The sequence below is a fragment of the Salvelinus fontinalis genome, chromosome 24 (genome assembly GCF_029448725.1).
Source record: "Salvelinus fontinalis isolate EN_2023a chromosome 24, ASM2944872v1, whole genome shotgun sequence".
NCBI classification, from domain to species: Eukaryota; Metazoa; Chordata; class Actinopteri; order Salmoniformes; family Salmonidae; genus Salvelinus; species Salvelinus fontinalis.
In genome coordinates this window covers 11,559,269-11,579,430 of record NC_074688.1, presented here as the reverse complement: position 1 = coordinate 11,579,430, position 20,162 = coordinate 11,559,269, and the positions used below count along the sequence as shown (strand labels likewise).

Genomic DNA, 20,162 nt, shown 5'->3' with positions numbered 1-20,162 from the left:
GTACTCTTCAAAAGGTCAACGTCAAAAAGGTAGGCCTAGTAATAGAGTTAAAGGTCATTTTAAAATGAAGGGAAAGTGTTAAAAAAGTAAGATCAAAGTTAAAAAAAGGGATCCAGAACTTTTTCCTGAATCTAATCACATGGAGGTGATGTGCAGTGTTTCGTAGCGAGAGGCAATCTCAGCCTTTTTGACAAGCTCTAAATCCATTCAGACGTTCTCTTTTAAACAAGCAGCTAATCTTTGTGTAAATCAGCGCTTGAATAAAAGGAATCTGTGGTAAAAGCATCAAAAACAATAAATGACACATCGATAAAAAAGGTTTACCATAATGCAGGCAAAGCTGACAACCACGTGAGAGTGGAACCACTTCGCTGGTTACCTTGCCAAGCCGCTTTTGGGCTCCATTATGTAAAACATATGCTAATAAGAAATTACACATGAATCTCAATGAGTGTTGTCAATCCTGTTGATGCTTTTTGCTTTCCTAAAATACGTATTTTATGTATATAGTTTGTCCATGGACGTAAACAATGACATGGTTGGACCATCTGACCACAGACTGGAAAGCAGAAGTACGACCTAGAGTTAATACATTTTTTTTTTTTTTACATCAACAGTGCCTGTGGAAGGTACAATGGCCTCAGAGATTAGGGGTGTCTGGCTATAACATAACCACTAGCATCTAGAGACCTGTTACTTACTCAGTTGCTTCTCTAATATCTTTCCCACACTAATCTATGTCTGAGTTGAACTGAGCTGAGGTGGACTGGTTAAAGTCACCATGAAAGCCTCTGGCGACCCTTAGTGGCAAAACCATACTTCTGTAACTGTCATTACATTGTCATAAGGTCAGTTTGGTTGAAAACTGACCAACAAAGCTGATGAAAACACTGCTTCTAATTCATTTTCTTAAAGTAAAACAAGTTTGACACTTAATGCAATTATTAATCTATGAATAGGATTCTTTTCAGAAATTGTGTGAGTAATGTCTTCAAGAAAAATAATTTTATTTCTTTATAAATCCACATATTTTACCTATGAAAGCATAAAATTCCATCTCACGTTTTTTTCTTATTGTTGCTTCATAATTCAAAGGAAATATGGGTATCAAATCAGAGAAGATTGAAGGTGTATCTCACATACAAATACATACACAGTCAACAGTAAGGGGAAAACGAGTATTTGATCCGTGTTCCATCGGCAAGTGGTATACAATAGGGTCAGTTTCCTCTGTAAAGTTTGTGTCAGAATGAAACCTAACTCACCATTTCACCATCAAACCACAATGCATTGCTTGTGCTGTAGCTTCATGTAATCAAACCAAACCAGGTGCTTCTTTTGACCTCATCTTGAGAGCCCATGTTCATAGTTATATATTTTTCCACCGTCATCCAAAATGGATGCATTTGATCTCATAATTGTTGAGTATACTATTCAGTTGTCCATATAGACGGCGGGAGAGAGAGTGGTAGAGAGAGAGAGAGAGAGAGAAAGAGAGGGAGAAAGAGAGCGAGAGAGGATTATAAAGATTATAAAGCGCCCTAGAGATCACCGAACAACCGTTTGATATTGGTGCATCGACGTGACATCGATGTGTGCTAACACTTCCAAGGCCCTCGGGGAGGAAAACAAAACGCTGTATCGCCTTCTCTTATTGTATTCCTTTGGCATGTGACCGATCGTTAAGGGAGAGTGGAGCTTTATTACGAAACCCACAACATTTCATCGAAACCATCCAAGGGTGTTCCTCTGTAATAGGCAATTCCAATGAGAATCCCAAAAAGTATTCCGAAAGGAATTTGAGGCGTCTGGGTTGTCAACTCATTCCTCACACAGTGAAAGAAGCCCCAGGTTTTGGAATACATTTCCCTCCACTCCACAGGGCTGGATTACATCCCAGTTCCAGGTAGAATTGCATAAGTGACGGAACACAGCGATTCCATGGCATCCACCCATCTCTACTCCTAATGCTGTTCTTTGCTTCATATGTATTCTTTTGTGAGTTTGTTTTTCCAACTTCCTTGAACCAGGGGGACTTCACCTGGAGGAGAGAATTAAAGTAAACGTCACTAAGTATTGCCTAAACCTGCAGTCTACTCGACAATCTAATGCAATAGAAAGAAAACACTATTTGTGTTTTTCGTGTCCCTTCTTCCCTTCTCATTTTCCCTTTAAATCAGACTTGCGTAACGTCATAACTTCCCCATCTCTATGTAGAACTTGCATATAGAATTAAAATGTATTGCTCTCTGCCCCTAAACTCACCTTTCCATTCTCCACCCCTCCACCTCAGAAGATGAGCATGGGTGATGTGCGAATCTGGAAGAGACAGGACACAGGAATCAGTGCACGAACCTCATCACCTGAGCTAAGAATACCTGGAAAGTTCCCGTATGTCTTACCTGACCCAGGGGGGTACAATTCTGTAGATATGAATATCACATCTGGCTACGTGATTGCGCCTACTAGTTCATTTTTTAGACAGAGACTGGCATAGGCCAGATTCAAACCCACGCCAGACCTGGCATATCTGTGTGATCAGAAGACAACAGCAGTAACCACTAGACCACCCCAGGCCACACACGCCTACCAGTATTTGAAAGTGTCTTATACATAGGTCTTGTTGAAAATGAGGGGATGAAAGCAGACCAAGACCATGACGAAGCATATCTAAGAACCTGGTTCACCGACTGATTTGGATAACGTCGACCTTTCTCAATAGCAATGCTCACTGAGTCTCTGCATAGTCAAAGCATTCCTTAATTTTGGTTCAGTCACAGTGGTCAGGTATTCTGCCACTATGTACTCATTCTAGTTTGTGCAGTTTTTATGTTAATTCTTTCCAGTGTGGGGTCTGTTAGTGTTTGTGAACAGAGCCCCAGGACCAGCTTGCTTATCTTATGGGACTCATCTGCAGGTTAATCTCTCTGTAGGTGATGGCTTTGTTATGGAAGATTTGGGAATAACTTCCATTTAGGTGGTTGTGGAATTGAATGGCTCTTTTCTGGATTCTGATAATTAGCGGGTATCGGCCTAATTCTCCACTGCATGCATTATTTGGTGTTTTACATTGTACACGGGGGATCATTTTGTATAATTCTGGTTGGTGAGCGGACCCCAGACCTCACAACCATAAAGGGCAAAGGGTTCTATAACTGATTCAAGTATTTTTAGCCAGATCATAATTGGTATTTCCAATTTGATGATCCTTTTGACGGCATAAAAGGCCCTTCTTGCCTTGTCTCTCAGATCATTCACAGCTTTGTGGAAGTTACCTGTGGCGCTGATGTTTAGGCCAAGGTATGTATAGTTTGTGTGCTCTAGGGCAACGGTGTCTAGATGCAATTTGTATTTGTGGACCTTCTCTCTCACTCACTCTCTCACTCACTCACTCACTCACTCACTCACTCACTCACTCACTCACTCACTCACTCACTCACTCACTCACTCACTCACTCACTCACTCACTCACTCACTCACTCACTCACTCACTCACTCTCCGCCCCCACCTTTCCTACTGTCGCCAGTAACTCTGTCAGCTTCATTGTGTCGCTGTGAGAAACACAGGGCCTCCTGGGAGTGATCTGTCATCCCTCGCTGGCTGTCTGACGCTCCTAGATGAATTATGGATGCACAGACATTGCAGGTATTTCACAGCTAAACGCTGAGCACGGAGGCTGAGGAAGAATACTACCTCATCTGCCTCATCCAGGCCTGTCACAGAGAGAACACTGCCTGCTGCTGCCCACAGCTATAAACACGCAGCCATTCATTGAGCCAACTAAACTCCCTTCTCGAAGAAGACTATGATCGAAAGGGTTGTAAACCCGCATGTAACCAAGGTCTAATCACTCGGTCATCTGAGACAAAAATAGCTATTCCTACTAAATGGATATGTAATGCAACTAGGACTCATTAACTGCTCAACAACAAACACAACTGATCCCAAATGAGAGCTGCATGGATTACTTCACTGCTGCAGCAGGTGATGACTCAAATTGCAAGCTATTACATGAGGTCAATGAAGACAGTGATCGTAAGGTTGATAATCTCTTAGCTTAGGTCAGGGGTTCCCAAACTTTTTTCGGCCCTGACCCCATTTTGATATCTGAAAATGTTCACGACCCCACCCATGTGAAAAAAAGTATGTAATTAACAGCCAATGTTAACTTTTTTATTTGGGGCTATGACAGTTAATTTAAAAATAGTATTTCTGATTGTCTTCTCAACTCACCATAACATTCCTTTAATGTGGGGCTATATGACAGTCAATTGCAAATTAGTCTGACATGATGTCTCTTATCTCACCACCACTAATGAGATAGGTGTGGCTTGATGCATGTCGCATTGGAGCTTCTTAAAGTCAGGGGGCGGGGTCGACAGTGCGCACCTCATCTCCGCTGTCATCCAACCTGGATCGATATTTGGTTTTAACGCAGACGAGAGCACTGAATACAGCTTTACACAGACATGAGCTGGTGAAGGGTAGCATACCATGGGTTTTAGAGCGCTTTCAAAACAACTGGGAACTCTGAAAAATACGAGGTCAAATCATGACGTCAGTGATCTTTAGGCCGGAAAGTCAGAGCTCTAGAATGAAGCCCGAGTTCCCAAGTTGGAATTCCGAGTTGGATAAGCATTCAAAATGATTTTTCCCACCTGGAGCTTGTTTCTTTCCGAGTTCCCAGTTGTCTAGAATGCACTGACGTCGGAAGTCTGAGATTTCCGAGTTCCCAGGTGTTATGAACGTCGCACTAATACTCAGAGGGAGACGGTAGGTTATTCCCTCTGAGTCAGGAACCAAAACTCCCCTGTATTGAACTGTGAATGCGTTGTCTGCAGCAGGACAGCTCGATCAGCTTTTGGACTGTCAACTGAGCCAGGATCACAGTTAAATGGATTGGGAAGTCGGTCCATCCTAAAGTGCTCTTCCAAGCGTTGGAGGTGAGCAGTCATCACTCGTGTGGGACACTTACTGATGCTGTTTCTGTTATTTTCTTTTAATTACTCAGAAAGTCAACCAAGTCTGTTTTTATTTTACATCCATTGTGAATGACAACAGTTCCTCTCTCAATGGGAAAAATCTTTCCAACACTCCCCCCTCGATAACCACCAAGCCTCGGAGTGAAATAGAACGTTGTCATGCTCTGATCCCATATCTCCACATAGTTTTGCGAACAGGTGTGCACGCAGTGGATGTGGTATGATGTAGTTTCCAATCATAGTTACCTGTTGCAGTATATCTCCGAGTTCTGTGCTCAGCATTTTTGCCCCCAGTTGCTCTCGGTGTATCATACAATGCATCCATATGGCAGAGTGAGACACATTCAGAACTGGAGTGCAGAGGTTTTCCCTCCATCCCGGGACGGATAGAGCCCCATCTGTACAAAAACCCATAATTCGATCCCATATGGAATATTTTTTTTGTCAATATAGCCATGCAGCACACTGAACATCCCCTATGCTGTTTCATACTTGGAAACCGTGAGACACAACAATATGTCCTGTGAATAGCATCCCCCGACATGTATAGTGAACAAAAGTCAATGCTTGAGCATCTCGGCCCTCACAGCTAACGTCCATTTGGAGAGCATAAGCTGGGGAGTGTTTGAGTCGTTCAGTCAGGGTTTCCTCTTTGTTTAACAGTGTTATCTGACAAAGGTATTGATGTGAGTTTCTGTGCCTCTGCCTTCCCACACATTGTTTTCACCATATTAATTGCGGCCGGTAGTATCAAGGTCTCTGCAGTAGTGTGTGGTTTCATAGCGTAGCGGGCCTAGCCATTCATCGTGGGAATGATTCAAGGTCAACGGTCAAGTGCGGCCTTTTCCCATGATCTGAGGGCACTCTCTGGTTGAATCTTTTAGATTTTAATCATTTTCATTTAGATTTTTAAGGTTAACCACATTACAATGATTTTGAGATACAAAGACGATATTTTAATGTATCCTGAGAAAAAATAATAGTATGTATAACCTTTTTTTGTTATATATATTTATATATAAAGATGACTTCAAACCCTCGTTAGTACACTGAGTGTGCCCCAAAGATGACTTCAAACCCTCGTTAGTACACTGAGTGTGCCTCAAAGATGACTTCAAACCCTCGTTAGTACACTGAGTGTGCTAATATGCGGGATGACGTGATGTTGTTGGTGGGCGGCAGAGACACCGATGACAGCGTTTAAAAAGCCACAGAGCTGTCCTGGGCCCAGCTTAGTTCATTTGTATTTGGAGAGCGCAGATGTAGAGAAGATTGTGCTGTACTGCTTACAACTAAACTTACAACAAACATCTCAGGGCCAGCGGAGTCAGCTATGATTGGTTTCATGGAAACAGAGAGTGGGGGGTGGGCGGGGGGGGGGGGTTGATCCCATCGGGCAGCGAGGGAGAGAGGGAAGGAAGGAGAGAGAGGGGGGACGTGGAGCGAGTGAGCACAGCGTGCCATTCTTTATGTGCTGTGTGATTTTATGATGATTGCCTATTCCCATCAGTCCTGGGGACCTGGCGTGGGGCACGAGCAAAGCCTGCCTGAAGTCACAGCTGCAGCTCAATAGGACGAGTTCACTGTACTATTTACTACGCTTCATTTAAAGAGGAAAATACTATACAGCAAAAGTACTGCGCTTTGTCAAGACAAGCCCCTCGAAATAGACAATGCATGCAGATGCACCTAGACTTATAGGAACACAGCATGTACACACAAAACAAGCACACAGACACACACACACACACACACACACACACACACACACACACACACACACACACACACACACACACACACACACACACACACACACACAATCTGTAAACTACACACATCTGTAAGCTCTTACAGAAGCAGTCTGCAGAAATGTTAATGAATGCAGATGAGCCCTGAGCCCTCATACAGATGAGCCCTGAGCACTTGCCCAGCCTTGTCTGACAGGAATCACCCACCTTGGACACGAGATAATCCTTGGTAAGGCAGAGGGACCCCAGCACCAGGAAATAAAAAGGGGGCGGGGTGGGGAAGTCCCAGATCCTGTGTTATTGTGATATAGCATCCTCGTCCTTCACTGACTTCCCGTAGTCTGGGTTCAAGTCCACTACAGTGGTCCCTTTCAAGGGCCCTCCGAAGCTCCCTTCCGAGGCCTGATGGGGTCCCTCGTGCCCTACCCTGTCCACTGGGCCAGGAGGCATGGGCTTATTAGCCGAGCCTGAGGAGGAAGGGGGGATGGGAGTGCCTCCCCCGCCCGCCACCTGGCCTCCGTTGGTCTGAGAGCACACGTTGCTGACATGTGCCGCCTTCTGCTTGTAATGGTTGCTGTGCAGCTTGTATTTCATGAGGAGAATGAAGATGAAGACAAGCACGGACGCCACGATGATACCGCCGATCACGATGATCATGGTGCCGCCCAGGAATTGGTCGTGGAGGGAGCGGCACTGGCGGTACTCTCGCTCTGTGGTGAAAGCCACGCAGCCCACCAGGCGGGTGCCGGTTAGGGCCGTGACGCCATCGTCGTACACCGCCAGCACACACAGGTCATAATCCCGTTGAGTGGCCAAGTCACTGAGTACGAAGAACTTATGAGATGCAGGGATCATCCTGAGAGAGAGAGTGAGAGAGAGAGAGAGAGAGAGAGAGAGAGAGAACAATGTTATTGACAGAGTGATCATTCTTGCAGTAACCCGAAAACTGAGAGCTTGTATGAAGGCGGTGAACTCAACAACCTATACTTTCAGTACCTGGAGATTACGTTTAACCTTTACTACCCTGACCACACACGTACACACTTTCCTGCTCTCCTCTCGTTCTGCACTCTCCATTGTCAGGTTTACTTTCTGTCTTACAAACACTAGACCACACATTGGCTAAGGTGTGTGTGTGTGTCTGTGAGTGTGTATGTGTGTGTCAGTGCACGTTCCTGCATGTGGGTGTGTGTCTGTGTGTGTGTGTCTGCTGTTACCCCGGTGGCTAGCGTGCCAAACTGCTCCATTTATCAACAGGGGCATAGGGGCCCGGGGGCTCCGAGGTGACGAAACATGGAGCGGAATTCCAAAGTTCGACATGCCTAAGGGGTGACAGCGTGGGTGACAGTGTGTGCATTAAACATTTCTCCTCTAAACGCCGGCGCCAGCGGGGCCAACCTCTACGCTCACACGGCGGGATTCGTACTGTCTCAGAGTACCCTCCTTTGTCCTGCCTTATCCACAGGTTACACCTGCTGTTTCCATTAAACTGACTTACTACCATTACTACTCTCTTGCCACCCTGTTTATCCACTGTATTCTCCTTTACAAATTATAATACATTTATGGAGCATGCAGAATATCTTCCACCCGTAAAGTTAGTATTATTATCATATTATGGTCTGGTGTTTAGCTATTAAGTAAAGGTTTCATGATGAGATGTTACTTGTATTGTTACTTGTTATTAATTTTCTATTGTTTCTCTATTTTATCTCTCTCTGCGTTGTTGGGAAGGGCCTGTAAGTAAGCGTTTCACTGTTAGTCTCCGCCTGCTGTTTATGAAGCATGTGAAGAATAACATTAGATTTGATGTGAACAAAAAAAACGTATGAACTCACTGCAAGTCGCTCTGGATAAGAGCGTATGCTAAATGATCAAAATGTTAAATGTACATTTCACTTCCGTGAACATTTCCTTGAAAGAAAGAAAGGAAAAGAGAAGATCAAACTACTAAGAAAGGTGGAATCTCACTAATTAGGCGGAATTGTCTTGATGTTGTTCTGTACGCCCCAGTGCATATACGCTCATCATTAGTGGATGTTCTGGATGAGTGGAGGTCACTAGCCGCCCACAGACGGGTCTGGCCATTTCGTTAGTCCTGAGCCTAGTATACAGTCTAGGTATAAAAATGGAGGTCGCCCAGGTTAAAAAAATAATAGGCCCCAATATACTGTATCTTCAGATGTGTCGTCATCCATATCCTCTGGTGTGGCTTTGATGGACATGGAGGAGAAGGCTGGGTCCTCTGCATGCAATGGGGAGGAGGTGGTGGGGATGGTGAGAGAGGAGCGGGAGCCCTCACTGATGTAGTCAGACCTGACCTTGCCATAACTCCTGTCACCAGTCTATCACATTAGAGATGGGAATATGGATGTTACAGGCAGGGGGCCAGGAGGGGTTAGGGGGACATGGAGGATTGTGTGTGTGTGTGTGTGTGTTTGCTCTTGCGCACGTGTGTGATCATGGATGTGAGTGTGTGCTGAAATCTCCCTACCACATGCTGTCTATAATGGCTTTAACATAGGATAGTTATCATCCTCTCATGTAAGACTGTCTCCGAAGAGGCCGTACAATCATAAAGGCAATTAGGTAGTGATATCTGGAGTCAAATGATGGACAGAGAGAGGGAACGAAAGGAAGAGAAATAGAGAGTGCAGTTGACTTGATGTATGAAAGAAGAAAGAGACCGAGGAAAGCTGATACCGTCACAATCCTCTCCTGTTTTCAGCACAATGTTAATGTGTCTGAGAGGATATTAGCTGTCCTCAGCCACCGCATCCCTTCATTACCCACTCCCTCCATCGCTGACCTCCCAAATTCAATACAACCGTCAGTCCACACACAGCTGGACTCATGTGTGCCTAATTGATCAAAAAAACGAATTCCGATTAATTTGCAGTGCCATAAACCAAAGTCCTCCATGTGCTTTTTGCATAATTAACAGCAAATTGCTTCTCCCACGTGTCTTTTTTGTCTTAATCCATCCTCAGGGAAAGGCCGCAAGTTAATTAGGTACTAACAGGGCTCCTTCAACGGAGAATCACTCCACAGTGCAATGTTGAAGAGGGCCGTGGTGTAATATAAAAATCGAATCAATAGATTAATTTCTGTCTTTTAACAAATCTCTCCGTCCGTCCATTATAGGCTTGTGGAATAATCCACTGTGTGAGTGCCGTGAAGTGCTTCAACAGAGAGGTGGATGGAACTGAGCTCGCTGGCTAGTTTTGCCGTGGGGTAGGAATAATAACCCCCCCCCCCTCTCCTCTTAAGACTTCTAATGCTGTACAGTACTCTCACTTCTAAATCTCTGTAATAACATTAGCTGGTGCTGCAACACTCATGGGGATGTTTTCTACTGCACCTCCTATAAAAAATAACGAGCCACTGAAGAGCGAATTTAAAGAAATCTTTGAAAGCTCAAGAGGAGAATATTGCCGTAGGAGAAGAAAGGGGTTCGCAGCTGACACTGGGGGAATTTAATGGCCGGCGATTTCTCTGGTTTTCACTTTGAGGAGAGAATTTTTTTATTTTTTATTCTTGATTCTTAGCAGAGACAAACAGAGGGCTGTAGTGACTGTGGGAGTGACCCCCCTTTCTTCTCTGTGTAAATCGGGATGTTTCAGGTGTTTTATGCTCTCTGCAACAGTTATTCTCTGAAATCTATGAAATGGAGGAGGCTCAGAAACCACTGTTCCCATAAGAACAGATTATTTTCATTCCTAAAGTTGGGGTGAAGAGTTCAACTCAACTGTGCCTCATTCAAAATCAGTTATCAAACACTGCCTTCTGGAACAGATTGCACTTCACTGGAGTAATGTGTTTACATCAGTGTAACTCTGCACTGGGATTCCTTTGGGTGCTATTGGAAATATTTAATATTTTCTCTCACTGAAGTTAATACCTCTATGGTACACGGCTTACACATAATCACAATCACTTAAAAGTCTAGACAGTATATTGGTATTTCTGATAGGCACAATACTGAATTACAAAAGCCACACTTTTCAAAACCCTTCCATGACACTTACAGTACGAGTGAGGCATTACAGAACGAGTGAGGCATTACAGTACGAGTGAGGCATTACAGTACGAGTTAGGCATTACAGTGAGGCATTACAGTACGAGCGAGGCATTACAGTACGAGTGAGGCATTACAGTGAGGCATTACAGTACGAGCGAGGCATTACAGTGAGGCATTACAGTACGAGTTAGGCATTACAGTGAGGCATTACAGTATGAGCGAGGCATTATAGTACGAGTGAGGCATTACAGTGAGGCATTACAGTACGAGTGAGGCATTGCAACCTTCAGTCTATTATGCCATTGAATGCTTGGCCTTTGATAGTTGAGAGTCAACCCACCTAATAAAACATCTGAATCTGATGTCAGAAAGGTCAATATTTAACTGGATCTCCATCTCAGTCCTATGGAGATGATTGACGGCAACAAGTTCTCTTCTTATAGGCTCTCCACTGCCAGACACATTACAGCTAATGGCTACTGCACGGTAAGGCTATACAGGTTGGTGTGGCAATAGATGTCTGCACATTGAGTCATTCCAACCCATTATCTTCAGAACTTCCTTGTCGTTTTCCCTGTGGGCATCATGTTCTAGTGTTTCTGAAGTTCGCTCTGTGACTTCTTTAGCGATGGGTTAAGTCCACTCACGTTGTCATCGGGCACTACATTCATTATCAACGTGATTCAGTGCCTCTCTAAACCAGGCTGGTAATGAGGATCAATTTGGAGGCTCGCAAACTGTCGACGAACAACAAGAGACCCACAGTATGCAATGCCACACGTGAAGACCACCTTTCACACAGAGATACCAGTCAGCTTTATAGGGATAGTTTCTATAACATTAACCCCCCCCCCCCCCATAGAGATGCATGTCAGCTTATATGATCTTTTTGTAAAAGCATGCGGTTCCCAGCTCACCTGTATATGAGGATGTCGTCGGAGGAGCTGTTGTACTGGATCTGGTACATGCGGACCCCCGGGATGTGGTCCTGAGGGGGCCAGCGGATGGTGGCCGAGGTCGAGCTCAGCTCCGACACACTGACCCTCTGATGGTCAGTGCGGGCGTGGCCCCCGCTGGCGTTGGACTTGATGGAGGTGGGGATGTCCGAGGGGCCAGGCTCGGGCTCCAGCTTGTGGTCAAAGTGTGGCGAGGGGTTAACCACCAGCTCCACGGGCGCCGTAGCCTCGCCGGCGGCGTTGGATGCGATGCATGTGAACTTCCCAGAGTCCTTCACAGTGGTGGTGAGGATGTCCAACGAGCCATTCTCATAGCAGATGGTGCGGGACGTGTTCCCAATCAGCTTCCCCTCAGGGCTGACCCAATGCGTGGAAGGTTCCGGGTCGCCCACTGACTTACAACGCAGGCTCACCTCCTGACCCTCCATCACAAACATCTTGGAGGTGTGCCGCGTGATCATGGGTGGCTCGCACACAAACTCCTCCTCGCGGATGGTCCAGAAATACTTGCCGGCGAGCTCTCGGGGGGAGGCGCAGGTCTCCAGGTCGTCTTCCCTGGTCAGCCTCCTCAGCCACACTAGCTCGCAGTTACAGTGCAGCGGGTTCCCACCGAAGCTCAGCACCAGGGATGTGAGTGGAGAACCCTTCAGCTTAGCGTACACTGGGATCCTCAGGAACAGGGGATCTGGAGGTATCTTCTTCAGCTTGTTGGAGGTCATGTCTAGACGCGCCAGCTTGTGCAGGTTGGAGAAGATGCCCTCGGGGACCATCTCTATGAGGTTGTGGTCCAGACTGAGGGTGTTGACACTGGCCAGCAGGCCGATGGTCTCCCAGGGGATGTTCACCAGGTTGTTGTAGGACAGGTCCAGGTCTTCCAGGGTCTCCAGGAAGTCCTGGAAGGCCCCCTCTGAGATGCTGTGCAGCTGGTTGTTGGCCAGGATCATGTGCCTGAGGTTGACCAGGCCCTGGAAGTGGGTGTCGTCAAGCATGGTGAGCCGGTTGGCGTCCAGGTGGAGGGCGTGCAGGTCCTGCAGGTCGGCGAAGGCATACGGCTTGATCTGACTAATGGTATTGCGCGACAGTGTCAGGTGGATGAGGCTGCTCATGTTGGCAAAGTCACGGTGACGAAGGGTGGTGATGAAGTTGTCCATGAGGCGCAGCTCGGCCGTCTGCCGGTCAATGTTTGGCGGCACGAAGAGCAGGCCGGTCTTGGCGCAGAGAACAGTGTAGGAGGGCATGAGGTTCTGGCAGGTGCAGCGCTTGGGGCACAGCATGGTGGCGACGGGCCCAGCGAGGAGGGCCAGGCACAGGAGCAGGCGCTCCATGGCTAGGCTCCTGCAAGACAAGGGGAAGGCTGTTAGCATACAACAACTACAACAACAATGAAAACAGCATTGAAAAAAACAAGAAAAACAATGAAAACAACAGCAACATTGTTATCATTGGGATGGATATAAAGAACCTTTACGCTGATAGCTGTAAATATAAAATATTTGTAAAATGAAATGCTTACATTTTTTATCAGGAACATGAAACCAGAACATCTATTTAAATAAGGCAGATTTTTTTCAAGAATAGATACAGGGCATTCCAAATGTTGTTACATTACAGCCTTTATTAAAATGGATTATATTGTCCTCATCAATCTACACACTAAATAGCCCATAATGACAAAGCAAAAACAGATTTAAAAATAAATAAATTTCAAATGAACAGTACCAGTCAACAGTTTGGACACACCTACTCATTCAAGGGTTTTTCTTTATTTTTTACTATTTTATACATTTTAGAATAATAGCGAAGACATCAAAACAATGAAATGACACATATGGAGTCATGTAGTAACCAAAAAAGTGTTAAACAAAACAAAATACATTTTATATTTGCGATTCTTCAAAGTAGCCACCCTTTGCCTTGATGACAGCTTGGAACACTCTTGGCATTCTGTCAACCAGCTTCATGAGGTAGTCACCTGGAATGCATTTCAATTAACCTCTCTAGGGTACGTGAGACGTTAGCGTCCTACCTCTTCAACAGCCAGTGAAACTGCTGGGCGCCAAATTCAAATACAGAAATACTCATTATAGAAATTCAGAAAACAAAACATATTTTTCATAGGTTTAAAGATTAATTTCTTGTGAATCCAACCACGGTGTAAGATTTTAAAAATGCTTTACGGCGAAAGCATACCTTACGATTATTTGAGAACATAGCCCAGCAGACAAATCATTACAAACAGTAACCAGCCAAGTAGAAGAGTTACACAAGTCAGAAATAGAGATAAAATTAATCCCTTACCTTTGATGATCTTCATATGGTTGCACTCAGCAGACATTAATTTACTCAATAAATGTTCCCTTTGTTCGATAAATTCTCTTTATATCCAAAAACCTCTGTTTTGTTTGCGCGTTTTCTTCAGTTATCCACAGGCTCAAACGCAGTCAAAACAGGCAGACAAAAAAATCATAATTGTATCTGTAAAGTTCATAGAAACATGTCAAACAATGTTTATATTCAATCCTCAGGTTGTTTTTAGCCTAAATAATCGATAATATTTCAACCGGACAATAACGTCGTCAATATAAAAGGTAAACAAGAAAGGCACTCTCTCGGTCTCGCACATGAAAAAGCTTTGTGACACTTTAGGGTCCAATCATTCAGACTGCTCTTACTTCCTAATTTTTCAGAATACAAGCCTGAAACAATTTTTAAACACTGTTGACATCTAGTGGAAGGCATAGGAACTGCAAGTTGAGTCCTAAGTCAATGGATACTGTATGGCATTGAATAGAAAACTACAAAACCACAAAAAAAACTACTTCCCGAATGGATTTTCTCAGGTTTTCACCTGCCAAATCAGTTCTGTTATACTCACAGACACTATGTTAACAGTTTTGGAAACTTTAGAGTGTTTCCTATCCAAATCTACCAGTTATATGCATATGATATCTTCTGGGCCAGAGAAGCAGGCAGTTTAATTTGGGCATGCTTTTCATCCAAAATTCCGAATGCTGCCCCCTACCCAAGAGAGGTTAACAGGTGTGCCTTGTTAAAAGTTAATTTGTGGAATTTATTTCCTTCTTAATGCGATTGAGCCAATCAATCGTTGTGTTGTGTTGTGACAAGGTAGGGATGGTATACAGTATACAAGGTAGGGATGGTATACAGAAGATAGCCCTATTTGCTAAAAGACCAAGTCTATATCATGTCAAGAACAGCTCAAATAAGCAAAGAGGAACGACAGTCCATCATTACTTTAAGACACGAAGGTCATTCAATCCGGTAAATTTCAAGAACTTTGGAAGTTTCTTCAAGTGCAGTCACATCAGCCATCAAGCGCTATGATGAAACTGTCTCTCATGAGGAACAACACAGGACAGGAAGACCCAGAGTTACCATTAGAGTTAACTTCTTATGGCTGCAATCCTGCTACTGGGATCGATATGACAACAGCCAGTGAAAGTGCAGGGCGCCAAATTCAAACAACAGAAATCTCATAATTAAAATTCCTCAAACATACATGTGTCTTACATCATTTTAAAGGTAATATTGTTGTTAATCCCACCAAAGTGTCCGATTTCAAATATGCTTTTCAGCGAAAGCACTACAAACGATTATGTTAGATTACCACCAAACCACAATAAGCACAGACATTTTTCCAGCGAGAGATAGCAGTCAGAAAAAGCAGAAATAGAGATAAAATTAATCACTAACCTTTGATTATCTTCATCAGATGACACTCATAGGACTTCATGTTACACAATACATGCATGTTTTGTTTGATAAAGTTCATATTTATAACAAAAAATCAGAGTTTACATTGACCGGTTACATTCACTAGTTCCAAAAACATCAAGTGATTTTGCATAGCCACATCGTTTCAACAGAAATACTCATCATAAATGTAGATGATAATACAAGTTATACACATGGAATTATAGATATACCTCTCCTTAATGCAACCGCTGTGTCAGATTTTTTTTAAACTTACGGAAAAAGCAAACCATGCAATAATCTGAGACGGAGCTCAGAACAATAGCCAAATTAGCCGCCATGTTGGGGTCAACAGAAACCAGAAAATACATGATAAATGTTTCCTTACCTTTGATGAACTTCATCAGAATGCAGTCCTAGGAATCCCAGGTCCACAATAAATGCTTGATTTGTTCGATAATGTTCGTTATTTATGTCCAATTAGCTACTTTGGTTAGCGCGTTTGGTAAACAATTCCAAAGTCACAAAGCGCGTCCACTATAACGTGACGAAAGGTCCAAAAGTTCCATAACAGTCAGTAGAAACATGTCAAACGATGTACTGAATCAATCTTTAGAATGTTGTTAACATACATCTTGAATAACGTTCCAACCGGAAAATTAGATTGACTTCAGATGAGCGATGGAACGGAGATGCCTATCACGTGAACGCGTGTGGTCAAAGCGTGGTCAGCTCGTGGCAGTGGTGACTAATTCCTGTCTCCTTCGGCCCCCCTTCACATTAGAGTCATCAGACAAAGTTCTATTGACTGTTGACATCTAGTGGAAGCCGTAGGAAGTGAAAACTCATCAATATCTCGCTGTAATTTCAATGAGAGCTTGGTTGAAAATCTAGCACCCTCAGAAAAAATCCAAACAGGAAGTGGAACTTCTCAGGTTTGTGCCTTGCCATATGAGTTCTGTTATACTCACAGACATAATTCAAACCGTTTTAGAAACTTCAGAGTGTTTTCTATCCAATACTACTAATAATATGCAACTATTAGCAACTATGACTGAGGAGCAGGCCATTTCCTCTGGGCACCTCTGTGCACCTTTCATCCAAGCTACTCAATACTGCCCCTGCAGCCATAAGAAATTAACTGCACCTCAGATTGCAGCCCAAATAACTGCTTCACAGAGTTCAAGTAACAGACACATCTCAACATCAACTGCTCAGAGGAGACTGTGTGAATCTGGCCTTCGTGGTCGAATTTATACAAAGAAACCACTACTAAAGGACAACAATAGGAAGAAGAGACTTGCCTGGGCCAAGAAACACGAGCAATGGACATTAGACTGGTGAAAATTTGTCCTTTGGTCTGATGTGTCCACATTTGAGATTTTTGGCTCCAACAGCCATGTCTTTGTGAGACTAACGGTAGCTAAACGGATGATCTCTGCATGTGTGGTTCCCATCGTGAAGCATGGAGGAGGAGGTGTGATGGTGTATGGATGCCTGCTGGTGACACTATCAGTGATTTATTTATAATTCAAGGCACACTTAACCAGCATGGCTACCGCAGCATTCTGCAGTGATATGCCATCCTATCTGGTTTACACTTAGTCCCACAATCATTTGTTTTTCAACAGGACAATGATCTAACACACCTCCAGGCTGTGTACGGGCTATTTGACCAAGGAGGAGAGTGATGGAGTGCTGGATCAGATGCCCTGGCCTCCACAATCACCTGACCTCAACCCAATTGAGATGGTTTGGGATGAGTTGGAGCAGAGTGAAGGAAAAGCAGAGTAAAGGAAAAGCAGCCAACAAGTGCTCAGCATATGTGGGAACTCCTTCAAGACTGTTGGAAAAGCATTCCAGATGAAGCTGGTTGAGAAAATGCCAAGAGTGTGTAAAAAGCTGTCATCAAGGCAAAGGGTGGCTACTTTGAAGAATCTCAATTAAAACAAAATATTTGTATATGTTGAGCACTTTTTGGATTACTACATGACTCCATATATGTTCTTTTATAGTGTTGATGTCTTCACTATAATTCTACAATGTAGAAAATAGTTAAAAAAAGAAAGAAAAACCCTTGAACGAGTAGGTGTGTCCAAACTTTTGACTAGTACTGTATATTAAAGCCCCCCGTAAATATCACAATTACCTAAGTAATCAGACCCTTTACTCAGTACTTCATTGAAGTACCTTTGGCAGCGATTACAGCCTCGTCTTCTTGGGTATGACGCTACAAGCGTGGCACACCTGTGTTTGGGGAGTTTCTGACATTATTCTCTGCAGCTCCTCTCAAGCTCTTGTCAGGTTGAATGGGGAGCGCGTGTAGACTGATGAGGAAAAAAATGTATTTAATCCATTTTAGAATAAGGATGTAACGTAACAAAATGTGGAAAAAGGTAAGGGTTCTGAATACTTTCCGAATGCACTGTACCTAGTCCATTCCCAGACCTGTTCCCTAAAGGTGTGCTTGGATATGGAAACATGCACGCTTTACTACAGTTTAGTCAGAATGTCATGATGTGAATTTGTTGCAGATTCGCCAAGATAACGGGGAGATCTGTGGAGGCTACAGCAAGAGAAGATGCTGCTCCCTTGACACCGCACTTCATTCCACCGCACCCCACCACTTCAAACCATTGATATCTGACACCTCATCTGTCTATAACACACACTCAAATAGAATTTCACAAGGCAATCCATTATGTAAATATTCAGAAATGCTCCAGAATAGCTAATGGATATCTGTTACGAGATCCTTTGTTTATTGTTTGTGCACACCATTCCATTCTCATAACGTTTACATAGAAATGCATGAACGTAATTATTTCCCACTGCCAGGGAGCCCACTCTGAATATCAATGCTTTAACTGCAGGGATATGAAAGAGATGGACCTCAAGCGGGGAAGAGGTGGGAGAAGGTGGAGAAAACATGGATGTGTAGTTACGGCTCTCTGCCAGGTGGGGGCGATATCGAGCCACACAGGTGGTATATCAGTAGGGACTGAGAGAGGGGCGCTGCTCTCTGCTCTGCTAAGGCGAGCCATATATCAGAGGCAGAGAAAAAGACAGTGCAGTGTCTCAGTGACACGCCCAGGCAGGGCTGAGCTCCCTGCTCTCCATTATAGGGAGGATGAGAAGTCACAGCACCCCCGGAGAGAGAGCCATTACCTCTCGACAACTAACTAAGAAAAACGCAATGGGAAAAGGTACCACTGTCAATGCATGTCAGTGGTGGACTATTTCATGCAGGCGCATAAGCTCTAGGACTATCAGTGGAGGCTCCTGAGGGGGCTAAGAATAATGGCTGGAATGGAGTCAATTGAGTGGTATCAACCACATGGAAACCACGTGTTTGATGTTTGATACCATTCCATTGACTCCATTCCAGCCATTATTATGATCCGTCCTCCCTGCAGAAGCTTCAACTGAGGACTAGGTACTCGACTCAACAGTAAAGTATGATTGAGTCATGGCATTCATATTAATGAGTAGTCAAATGCAATTTACATACAGTACCTACACAGCACATTCTTACATTCTTCAGTGTTAAATCAACACTGAGCGTGTTAAATTTAATATGGGTCCGGTGTCTATACAGGTCCACGCTTAAATTAACACACTGCTTAGTGTAAAGCCTTATTTGCATATTTCCCAGAGTGCCTTTTGAGTGAATTGTAGAGTTACCACCCATGACTATTTGTTAGTGACAGAGGCGTGGTTGTTGCATTCATCCTTTTCTCAATCACGTGGCCTTCGCCAAGTGGGATCCTATGCCAATACAGTAGATTATCATTCAAATTCATTTTTGTTAACACAATAGATAAAGCCTTATTTTGAGGGCCTAGTTGCCAAACTAGTTTAGAAATATGCACTAAATATGCACAATACAATACAATACAATATCCTTTGTCCATTAGTTCCAGTGAACAACAAAATGTGTCTTCTGCTCCATTCTCACTCCTTTACTGGGTATATACACTGAGTGTACAAAACATTAGGAACCCTAACCCTTCCTATTATTGAGTTGCACCCGTTTTTGCCCTCAGAACAACCTCAATTCGTCGGGGCACGGTGTCGAAAGCGTTCCACGGGGAGGCTGGCCCATGTGGACTCCATTGCCTCTCACATTTGTGTTAAGTTGGCTGGATGTCCTTTGGGTGGTGGACCATTCTTGATACACACGGGAAACTGTTGAGAGTTAAAAGCCCAGCAGCGTTGCAGTTCTTGACACAAACCGGTGTGCCTGGCATCTACTACCATAACCCGTTCAAAGGCACTTAAATATTTGTCTTGCCAATTCACTCTCTGAATGGCATACATACACAATCCATGTCTCAATTGCTTAAAACTCCTTCTTTAACCTGTCTCCTCCCCTTCACTGATTTAAATTAATTTTACAAGTGACATCAATAAGGGATCATATACTAGTTTTCTCCTGTATTCAACTGGTCAGTCGATGTCATGGTGTTTTGTACACTCCGTGTATAGATAACCTTTTTTAGTAAGGTTCTTTAATCTCCTCCAAAGAACCAAAAAGTTTCTGTGTAGAAAAATATCAATTTTTTTCTCAGAGTGTATAAACTTTATTTTTATACAAACATTCAAAACATAGCCTACAGTGCGAAACTTGAAAGAACTTGTGGTCGTCAGAGTCAAACGAAATGATACAGTGTATCACAATGTATCACGTGTGCATGCACCAGTGTGCTCGGTAATTCCAAAATAAAATATTTAGGG

At 43.8% G+C, this 20,162-nt stretch overlaps 1 protein-coding gene across 2 annotated transcripts in view; it reads right to left on the bottom strand.

Moving 5' to 3' along the window:
* Positions 1-990: 990 nt before the first annotated feature.
* LOC129821910 (leucine-rich repeat and fibronectin type III domain-containing protein 1-like protein) overlaps positions 991-20,162 on the bottom strand; it is a 216,830-nt gene continuing 197,658 nt past the window's right edge. The window contains exons 3-7 of one of the 2 annotated variants that reach the window (XM_055879648.1): positions 17,616-17,752; positions 11,673-13,046; positions 6,942-7,590; positions 2,266-2,319; positions 991-2,041 (exon numbers count right to left, since the gene is read on the bottom strand). In XM_055879648.1, the coding sequence (XP_055735623.1) occupies positions 7,032-7,590; positions 11,673-13,036 (1,923 nt within the window). In that variant the 5' untranslated portion in view covers positions 13,037-13,046; positions 17,616-17,752 and the 3' untranslated portion in view covers positions 991-2,041; positions 2,266-2,319; positions 6,942-7,031. The remainder of the gene's footprint in view (positions 2,042-2,265; positions 2,320-6,941; positions 7,591-11,672; positions 13,047-17,615; positions 17,753-20,162) is intronic. The other variant, XM_055879647.1, reaches the window with a different exon arrangement.